The sequence below is a fragment of the Schistocerca nitens genome, chromosome 7, assembly GCF_023898315.1.
Source record: "Schistocerca nitens isolate TAMUIC-IGC-003100 chromosome 7, iqSchNite1.1, whole genome shotgun sequence".
NCBI classification, from domain to species: domain Eukaryota; kingdom Metazoa; phylum Arthropoda; class Insecta; order Orthoptera; family Acrididae; genus Schistocerca; species Schistocerca nitens.
The window spans coordinates 626,154,466-626,165,614 of record NC_064620.1 but is presented as its reverse complement, the minus strand read 5'-3'; the positions used below and the strand labels follow the sequence as shown (position 1 = coordinate 626,165,614).

Below are 11,149 nucleotides of genomic sequence, written 5' to 3'. Positions count from 1 at the left end.
GTATATACAAAAGTTTTGACAAACATTATAACAAACAAAATACACTAGAAAAATAATAGAAATTTCATTTACTGATAATGATGAATAAATTATAATTACATACAGTCAGACATAATTCACACAACTCAACTCAGTTACTTTATCATATAAACAGAACAACACTAAGCAGAAATCTCAAGTGTCTTTAAAGACATAAATAAAAACATAACCTGTGTTCATTCCACATCAGGTGTTTTCTTATAATAAGATTCAAGTATGAAGCACCTGCTATACAATGCATGTATATATTTATTTCAAATTGGGTAATGCTAAAGCAAAGCAGGAGTTGTAAATAATGAATTAATCTATCTTTATTTTATATATCTTTCTCTGGACTTTGTGCTTATTACTGTTATTGGAACTGCTGTTATTTCTTGGTAAAATAATTTTGATCTGTTATTTTTAAAGCATCCAGTAGATCAAAGAAATTGAATCCTCTCTGATGTTTTGGTATAGTAATAGCAAGTTCAAAACAAATAAAAACTGTTTCTCAAAATGATATTGGAGCTATTTCATTTAATGATCTACAGGTACAATAACTCATGATTGTTAAAGTAGTTGTCAGTGAACTGATAAATATGTAAAACTGTGAAATGTCATAGGACTATAAAAGTTCAACCATGTTCTAAGAACAATACAAAACATATCAAAACACAGAAGAGATCAGACTGGGAGAACAGTTTCCCAAGGTCACTACGATACACAAATATTTCTAATACTGCAAGAATTCACATGGAAAAGAAACCACCAAAAATGACTACTGTATCCTGCTCTTATCATGTAAAATTGGTAAGACATTTAGAAACGCCATACAACAGTCACATTTATATAAAACTGATTTAATTTTGATGTAAAATATATTACACAATACAGCAGTAATTCTAGTCCACCTCAAGTTTTCGGAAGCTTCCTGCAACACCACTTAGTTCATCTTCTAAATCGGTAATGTATGACGTTTTATAATTCAGGTCTATCTCCATATCATCTAGTGATTTAAGAACATCTCTCTTCTTTCTGAGAACATTTTTGAAGTTTGCTGAAACAGAATTTGTCCCATATAGAATATGAAAAATAACTTTCTCACTTAGAATATTATGAAAAGAATAGATTGCTATTCACCATATAGCAGATATGTTGAGCTATAGACAGGCGCAGTAAAAGGACTAATAAACACATAAGCTTTCAGGGAGATGGCCTTCTTCTGAAATACAGGATGATTATAATTAAAGTTAAACTTTCAAAACACTAGAAATGACACCTCTGATCAGAATGACGTCAAATTGCAATGGAATATTATCGGAGAAGGGGGAAAACCAATGACAGAAGAAACAAATAGTGTGAAAATTGAATAATAGATGGTGCTGTATGTGCCAGAATACGTAAATGAGAACACCTGTCATGTGCATGACCCACTGAAGTTGGTATAAACATGCCAGGTACATGGCTTTTCCTCCTTTCGCATCTGTGATGTTTGCGATGGCTGTCTCAATGCAGGATTGTGATCTGCTTGTAAAGCTGTATTACAAGAATGATGACTGTGCACAAGTCACTCTGCAGAAGTTCCGGACCCTGAAGGATTTGAAAACAAGCTTTGGTCCGATGACTGTCGTGGGTCTGGAGAAAATGATTCGAAAATTCGAAAAGATGTGTTCTTTTGGTGTGCAACCTGGTAGAAGGAGGAAACAAATTGATTCGACGCCAGTGGAAGCAGTGGCCACAGCAATGCAGGAGGAGATAAGTGGAGGTGTGAAAATGTGTAGTGCATGGAGAATTGCCTGAACATTGGACATACCCATGAGCACAAGTTGCTTTCTGCCAGCAAGAGAGACCTTTACTTTAAAATTTCTTGCTCACATGGAAGTGGACAATGATTGGCTGTGGAAGATTTTGTGGGCAGATGAAGCTCACTTCCATCTGACAGGATGTGTCAATACACAGAATTGTTGAATATGGGCAATGAATCCACACACAAATCAACCAATACCACTTCATCCTGAAAAGGTCACTGTGTTGTGCAGGTTTATGGCATTATTTGTTACAGAGCCATATTTTTTCAGACAGGTGAATCCGGTCCTGTTACCTGTACATCACTGGTAAGCACTATGAGTCTCTTTTATGCAACCATGTCATTCCAGCTCTCCAGCAGTTTGGATGTGTGGATGAGATCATTTTCATGCAAGATGGCACACCTCTGCACATTGAAAATCCAGTTAACCAGCTGCTGAACTGCCATTTTGGAAAAGCTAGAATTATCAGCCGCCATTTCCCTACAGCCTGGCCATCCCGAAAACCTTCTGCTTCTGGCTGTGGGGCTATCTCAAAGATGTCATGTTCAGTGTTCCAACTGTAAACCTAGCTACACTGAAGGCTCACATTGTGCAACACATTCTGAATGTGACCCCAGAAACACTTCGATCAGTTGTGGAACATGCTGTTTCTTGATTTCACATTGTTGCAGAAATGGTGGACAGCATATTGAACATGTTTTGCGCCAGCCACATGGAAGTTAATAATCTGATTTGGTTTTGATTTATGCTTTTTATGTGGTTTTTGGCCTCTGGACAATTAAAAACTGATATGAGTGGTGCTTTTTCAGGGTGTATACGTGGGGGAGAGGGGGGGGGGGGGGGAGGGGACCAAATTTTTTTCCGGATCTCCCATTTAAAAACGCACTTTTTCCCACATGAAAATACATTTCTTCCACGGTGAAAATATACTTTTTCCATGATAAGCAATACTGTACATTCCTTCAGACCCGTTTTTATACACCAGCATAGACTTTATGGCACTCTATAAAATGAAACTCAGCAATGGGGAAAGGGGTGGAAGGGGGAGGGGGAGGAGAGACGTGTTTTGGAAAAATCGTTGAGATGCAGCAACATGTATGCTGAATATTTTCGTATTATGATACACTGGATATTTTCATATTACAATATGCTGCATATTTTCTTATTATGAATGTATATATTCAATTTCCACCAAACACAGCATGCTAGTTTCCGAAGTACTGAAACAGAGATTGCAATGCACTTTTGTAAGCCAATCATAGCTCATCTCACTGATTTCACCAGGCAGTTACAACAGATATTCACAGCATAGAATGTGATGTAGTTTGCCAATAGCAACATCACTTTTAAGCAGTGTGAACACGCAAATTGGAAAAGTTGATGGTTTAAATTAATGTACATATTGTAGCACAAGAAAAGCTAAGGTTTCATATATAATATTGGTATTTTTAGTGTCTGTTATACTTTATATATATCACACAAATGTGCCAATAAAATTTTAAACAATGACAATTTCTGGTCTTCTCAGCTCGAAATTATTCTAAGAGGCTGGTACTCAAAGTGTTAAGTTTTAAATGAGAGTCTGTGATTGAAGAAATTCATTATACATTCTCACACGTAACATAATTCATCTTGCACAAAAGGAAATTTCCTTTGAAAATAACACTTTTCAAAGAACTATTTGCAATATTTTTCTGCAACGACTTAGACATGGGTTCGTTTAGCAGGTGTCAGAAAACAGGTGTTACTAAATGTGGGCAGCTGCGATGTCATAAGAAGCTCGTACATTCATACACACATAGCATTAAGAGATATTACAAGATGTCACGAAAAAAATAGGACATCAGAGGATACTACAAGAACATAGGAATTTTGTAAACCATACTAAAATGCATAATTCGGCTTAAAGGACACGCTCGTACATCCAGATTCACAAAAAAGTAGGCCACAACCTGATATTAAGCTTTTCAATGTGCTTTTCAGGATGCAAATTTTCTTGGAGTACCAGTACTGTTTTGTCTCATGTTTGGTTCTTTATTATGGCATAATGCCATATGTGCCAGAAGATGAAAGTGTGCACTTGAAATTGAGTGAACCTGGCCAATAGTGTGGAATGAAACACTTTGTTTCTTACAAACTGACTGCATTTGTGGAAAAGGTTAATAAAAGCCACATTTATTTAGCAAACTGACAAAAATAACTTAATTGTTGTGCAAGGCGATTAATGCTTGACTGCCAAAAACATGGAAAGAATATCAGACAACTGAAATCAGTAACATATTTTAGCCTTCCATAATTATGTGAATTTATACAATTCACTTGATAGTTCCCAGTCACAGAAATCCATTTTGTTCCCATTTGATGATGGAACTGGTAATTTTGTTGTTTCCTTTTTGTTTACAAACATAAACACAGGTCACTACCCCCTCCCCACTACAATCCAGACTGCTCTAGGCATGCATGAATCTGGAAGCTTGGGTGCGCCAAAAAAAATTTTCTGGGTGGCTTCACTGCCTCTTGCTACTGCTGCAGCCACAAGCAGGAGAAGGTACTGCTCATACACTACTCAACTGCGCATGCACATGAGTCCACTGGAAACTGCTCAAAATGAAAATGTGAACAGCTGTGACGTAACACTCATCAGAAGCAGTTTGCCATTATGAAGTATTCCATAGTCTTTATCCAAAGCAGCTGACACATTTTACTTTCAGCAGGCACTTGTGTGCGCACTGTTTTGTTGTTGTTGGATTCATGTTTTTGTGTTAAAAAGGTCACCATTCATAGTAGAAGGTATCAAGTAAAACAGAAATGAAATCTGATGTTCCTTGATGATATGTTATAGGCCCTTTGTTGTTTCTAATCTACATAAATTATGTAGGAGGCAAACTGAGCAGCCATCTCAGATTGTCTGCAGATGCTGCCACCTACCATTAGTAAAGTCAACAGAAGATCAAAATCAATAGCCAAATGATGTTGACAGGATATCTGTGTGGTGCAAATAGATAATGAAAAGTGTAACTTCATCCACATGAGTATTAAAAGGAAACCATTAAATTTTGGTTAAATGAAAACTCACACACATTTAAAGGCTATCAATTCAGCTAAATACCTAGTAATTACAATTAAGAACAACTTAAATTGAAACGATCACATAGATAATGTTGTAGTGAAGGCAAACAAAAGAGTTCGTCTTATTGGCAAAAAACTTATAAGATGCAACAGATCTATGAAAGAGACTGCCTACACTATGCTTGTTTGTCCTCTGCTAAAGTACTGCTGTGGAATGTGGGTTCCTTGACATATATGCTGGGTGGAGGACATCAAAAAAGTATTATTGTGAAGTAGGGGAGAAAGCATCATGGATATAACACACGAGTTGGGATGGCAGTCATTAAAACAAAGGTGTTTTTTATTATAGCGAGAACTCTTCATGAAATTTTAATCTCCAGCTTTTTCCTTCAAATGTGAAAATATTTTGTTGACTCCCACCTACATAGGAATAAATGATCACTGTAATAAATCTTTTGTGTGTGTTCTGATTTCTCATGTTTCAAGTGTTTGTTTTTCCCATGAGCTCTTTAAGTGTGGGATGGTCGAAAAATAGAGTGAAAGTGGTTCGACGAAACCTCTGCCAGCCAGCTGAGTGTGAACTGCAGAGTAGCAGTGGGCAATGTTAGGCATCAGCGACTGCTGCTGGCCTCGTGCTTATGGGGGTCTCGCAAGAAAGTTGTTGAAGCTGATAAAATTTTAGCTACTTAGTTGTTTGTCTCTATTTCCGTACAAATGCAGTAATATTTATCTAGGGTCACCTGGCAACATTATCTAAGGTGTACACCTATGCGGCAGTGCACCAAGCGTACATGTCTGGGACTGCAGACTGGTCCTAGTAGCCCTATTACATTACACGATTCACAAGGGACATACCTGTTGCGAATCAGCACATGCACACTTGACGGCAGTAATGTATGGAACTCGAGGGAGACTGTTCTGCTGTAAAGTCGTTCATACAGACTAAAAAAATTTTGTAAAATAACTTATTAAATTATATACTTAGAGAGGCAGCTGTCTTCATACATATTCACAGCCCGCTTGGTATGCACAGATTTTCTGAATTGACTCTTAGATCCAACAAGAAGCAAATGCAACAATGCTCTGTGGAAGAGACAATACAGGCAAGAGCATTGTCTTGGCCAGAAATGCCAGCTCTCTGAAACCAATCCTACCAAGTGACACTTCGCTCTTATTTAAAGTTATTAAACTGTTAGAAGTGAACAAGTCTTTTATCTCTGAAGGTGTGGTTGTACCAATTTCAGCCATACATACTACAGGAACACCATGCTATGGTAAGCCAGTACACAAAAACATTTCTTGGAATATTTATTTGGCTGCTATCATACATGACAGAATAAAAAAATATATATATTCTGCCATGTATGATAATCACACAGCCTATTCTCTCTATACTATGACACTGAGTACTTTAAGTATCCTACTGTACTTATCAGCGTACTAAGCACAAAATGTTTTTCACATCATCATGTCTGGAGGATCCTCTAGAGACAGAGACAAAGGGAGGAAATGGGAATCCAGCGCATCAAAAAGAAAAAGAAAAGCAGAGACGATTATATCCAACCAAGCTATGAATTCAAGTACAATGAAATTTCTTAAGAAACCTGCAGGTTTAACTGTTCCAGAGGCCTCCGATGAATCTCTTATCCAAGTGACTTTAGTTTCTGAAACAGAATGAGCTTCAGGGCCAAATGAATCTGTTACCCTTTCTGATACAGCATCAGAGTTGGGTGAAACTACTGTGATCTGAGATTGTGCACCGAATAAAGACTTCAAAAGTGATAATCAAGAACAAAACATTTGTATAAGAGAGTCATTTATAGAATTAGATCTGGGAAAGTGGGTATTTTCAGTAACAGATTCAAAATGGTCCCCAACAAAACCTAGAGAAACCTGATGAAAGCTACCCCAAAGATGCCAATAAAAGACATTTTACTAGAAAACTGAGTAATGGCAAAAAGTAACGTTGCAGATGGTTAGCTTCTCCATATCTCAATACAAAGTTTAATGCTTTCCATGTTGACTTTTTTTTCACATTTGCAGACACAGATGGTAAAAGAAGGATGTTGTGACTGATTAGGGAATCACAAAGGTGTTGGTATAACTTGTTTGGGAGATTGAGCAATATTATAAAATACTTAGCTTCACCCAATCTGATGTATAGAGGGCATCGATAATCCCTTAACCTAAATGACAGTGGAAATTTTATAGATCTATTTAAATTGTTATCCAAATATGATCTAACTCTAAAAGAGCACTTGCAACACATTAACGAAAAGCAACTATGTAAGCATTATCTGAGCCATGACGTACAAAATCAATTAATTATGGTAATGTCCAAATCTGTTAACAACGAAATTATAAAAAGAGGCAGACAAGCAAAATATTATGCCTTCATGCTCGATTGTACCAGGGATTTGAGCTGTGTGGAACAAATGTCAATAACATTAAGATTTTGTAAATCCTCAACTGGAGAGGTAGAGGAACATTTCGTTGGGTTTATTGCCATCCCAGAAACAATGGGAGAGTATTTAACAAATGAAGTTTTAAATGAACTAGAAAATAATGACCTACACATCCAAAACTGTCAAGGACAGGGATATGATAACGGTGCCAATATGGTTGGCATTAATAAAGGTGTTAGAACAAGAATACTCAACATTAATCCAATAGCTTTGTTCACGCCACGAAGATGCCATTGTTGGAATATGCTTTTGCTAGATGCTGCTAACACTTCTACAACAGCTAAAATACTTTTTGACTTCATCAATAAAGCCTCTGTGCTTTTTACAAAATAAAGCAAGCACTAGAACTAAATTGAAATTGACATCGAAACCTCTGTCTGAAACACAATGGGAAAGTAGAATTGCAGCTGTAAAAGTGATATTTTTGCAATTTGATGATACCATCGAAAGGGTGAGTGACCTGAAAAATAGAACTGATGATTCTGAAACTCTTAGCGACTGTGTTGAAGGAAATGTTAACTTTTGAGTTTATTGTTGCAATACATGTGTGGTATGAGATTTTACTACATGTCAACAATGTAAGTAAACTGTGGTAATCTGTTCAAGTCAACTTGAAAGTTGCTATTGATACTTTACATTCTTTTCGTGACTGGATTCAAGAATTCCGTAAGACAGGATTTGTAACAGGCACTGCAGTAGCTTGATTGTTTGTAGAAAAAAGTAGTTATGAAATTGAATCTCAGTTTAAAAAAAGAATAGCACAGAAAAAAACGAATGTTTGATTATGAACAAATTGATGAAGCTACACAATCTGCTGAAATACAGTGCAGAGTTAACGCAATGACAGACACTATAATACTTGACACTGTTTGTTGTTTCAAAGTGCTCAATGAATATTTTGAACAACTAGGTTTTCTTTACAATATGAATTATTTGAAATTGTTATCCATGGATGACCTTTGCAAACACTGTTATGATTTAGGTACAATACTTCGAGAAGGTGAAAATAGCAATATACAGCCTTTCAAACTTTATGAGGAGCTCTAACTTTTCAAATGCATCCTACAGCACACAATCAAAGATGCAAAACAACTTATTCGTCACATATTAGAAAATAATTTGGAAGAAGTATATCCAAATCTTTACAAAACAATCAGAATAATATTCACAGTACCTGGTCCGTACAGCTTTTGCTGAGAGAAGTTTCTCAAAGTTAAAATTCATTAAGAACCACGGTGTGTCAAGAAAGACTATCTGTGTTGTCAGTACTATCAATTAAAGCAGAAATAGCAGCTGGTATTAACTATGACATAATCTTTAAAAAAATTCAGTGAGGTGAAAAGCCGGAAGTTTCATTTATTTTAATGGGTACCTGTTACATGTACTTTTTGTCATTGCAATAATCCTTATATGTTATAATAATAAAATTTGTGTATAATTATTATTAGTGTATAATTTAGCTCATTTAACATTTTCTTTCTGACTGGAAAGTGAAAGGGGCCTCGCAAATTTGATTCATCGCCAATGTTCAGTTTTCCCCTAGAGCAGGGGCGGGCAAACGTTGCAGGCGGCTCATGAGCACACAGTGCTGCACGTGCGCTGCTCACATGCAATCGTCAAATGGGAGAGTGACGACAGCCAGCAGGTTGCGGCAGTGTAGTACCAGGATAAGCTGCGGACGTTGAAGCGAAGCGACCACTACGTAGTGAACGTTGTATTTCAAGAACCAGAAAATGCAGAGTGAATCAAGGAAATGGAGAAGTGGACTTTTGCTATCTTTTAAAAAGGACTGGGAGAATCATTTTTTCTTTGTGCAAAAATGTGAAAATTCTAAATGTATAATATGTGATAGTATTCTTGCTGGTCAGCGGAAGTTTAATATTGAACACCACTATATTAAATTTCAATATGTTCCCATACTTAGTGCAATAAAAGAGGAATTTCTCAAGCGATTTGGGGATATATCACACTTATCTCAAGGTTTTGAATAGTTCTCGAGACAATTTGCTGTTTCTTTAGATGATATTCATCCCAGTTTGCAAATGGAATTAATAGATCTGCACTGTAGATTTTACAGCATAATTCTCATGTGAGAGACAAGTTCCTTTTGGCAAGACGTTTAATAGATTTTTATCACGACTTTCCACAGCAAGAGTTTCCTCGTCTCCATCGTTAAGCCGCGAAGATAATGTCAATGTTTGGCTCGACATACGTTTGTGAGAGATTTTTTCTGTTATGAAAATTAATAAGTCTCGGTTAAGAGCAAACATCAGTAGTGAAAATTTACGTAACTGTTTGCATTTGTCTGTATGTAGAAATTTTGTTCCAGACATTAAACGTATTGTAAACTCCACCTGTGATAATTAAATAAAACGTATCGTAGGTAATAGGTACTCTTTCAAGCCACAATTCTTTCAAGCAGCCGGCTGCGGTGGCCATGCGGTTCTAGGCGCTTCAGTCCGGAACAGCGCTGCTGCTACGGTCGCAGGTTCGAATCCTGCCTCGGGCATGGATGTGTGTGATGTCCTTAGTTTAGTTAGGTTTAAGTAGTTCTAAGTTCTAGGGGACTGGTGACCTCAGATGTTAAGTCCCATAGTGCTCAGAGCCATTTGAACCATTTCTTTCAAGCACTCCTACTGACCTTATTCCTTCATTCAATAATGCAGGCCAGGAAACAAAACGCATTACAGAGGAAGAAGCGGAGAGACGATATGGTGGGGAGTGGAGAGAAGCGGGTGGCCAGCTTGCCCCTGTGTGCACGCAGAACACCTGTTAACTGCACACGTGCAAGTGCATCGCACACGTGTAGGATTCCTGCCCGCCCCTGCCCTAGAGCCACCATTGAAGAGTAGTCATATAGTTTTAGATGTAGATGAAGATCCTCCATGTGTTTAATATGAACTGGAAGACTGGGCTTATAATAAGTGTATGGAGGAATACAATTGTAATCACTTTTTAAAAAAAAAAAGTAAAATGGAATAACTGTGATAATTCTAGTGGGGTATGTTTGACAGTCATGGCCTATAATATATATACACTAGAATGATTAGCAAGAGACTACAGGGTATAAGTGAAATATTCATTTTAGAAAAACAGAATGGTTTCAGGAACTGAAGGTAGTGCACAGACAAGTATTCATTATAAAACAGTTAATGCAGAAAAGCTGTAACTTTAATGTGGAATGCATGTAGCCTCTATAATTTATATAAAAGCCTTTGATGATGTAAATAGGCAACTACTATGACAGGTAGTAGAGAAAAGAGGTTATGCTGAACATATCAAAATATTCTGACAGATACGTACATAGACGCTAAGGTATGATTAAAACAGGTGCAAGAATTTCAGATATGATACCTATAAATCAGCATGTTTGACAAAATGTACAATTTATCACTGAAATTATTTAACATATTCACTAATAATATCTTAAGAAAATAGAAACAAGGAGCACATCCTGGAATACAGATATCATACTATGGAAGCACAAACTGCCGTCTTTTTGCAGTTTTTTTTTTTTTTTTTTTTTTTTTTTTTTTTTTTTTTTTTTTTTTTTTTTTTTTTTTTTTTGATTACACCCCCCCATGAACCATGGACCTTGCCGTTGGTGGGGAGGCTTGCGTGCCTCAGCGATACAGATGGCCGTACCGTTGGTGCAACCACAACGGAGGGGTATCTGTTGAGAGGCCAGACAAACATGTGGTTCCTGAAGAGGGGCAGCAGCCTTTTCAGTAGTTGCAGGGGCAACAGTCTGGATGATTGACTGATCTGGCCTTGTAACATTAACCAAAA

At 36.9% G+C, this 11,149-nt stretch overlaps 1 protein-coding gene across 2 annotated transcripts in view; it reads right to left on the bottom strand.

The window, feature by feature from the left end:
* Nucleotides 1-674: 674 nt before the first annotated feature.
* Nucleotides 675-11,149, bottom strand: part of LOC126195429 (clavesin-2) — an 86,267-nt gene continuing 75,792 nt past the window's right edge. For both annotated transcript variants that reach the window (XM_049934040.1, XM_049934041.1), the window contains exon 7: nucleotides 675-1,075. In XM_049934040.1, the coding sequence (XP_049789997.1) occupies nucleotides 921-1,075 (155 nt within the window). In that variant the 3' untranslated portion in view covers nucleotides 675-920. The remainder of the gene's footprint in view (nucleotides 1,076-11,149) is intronic.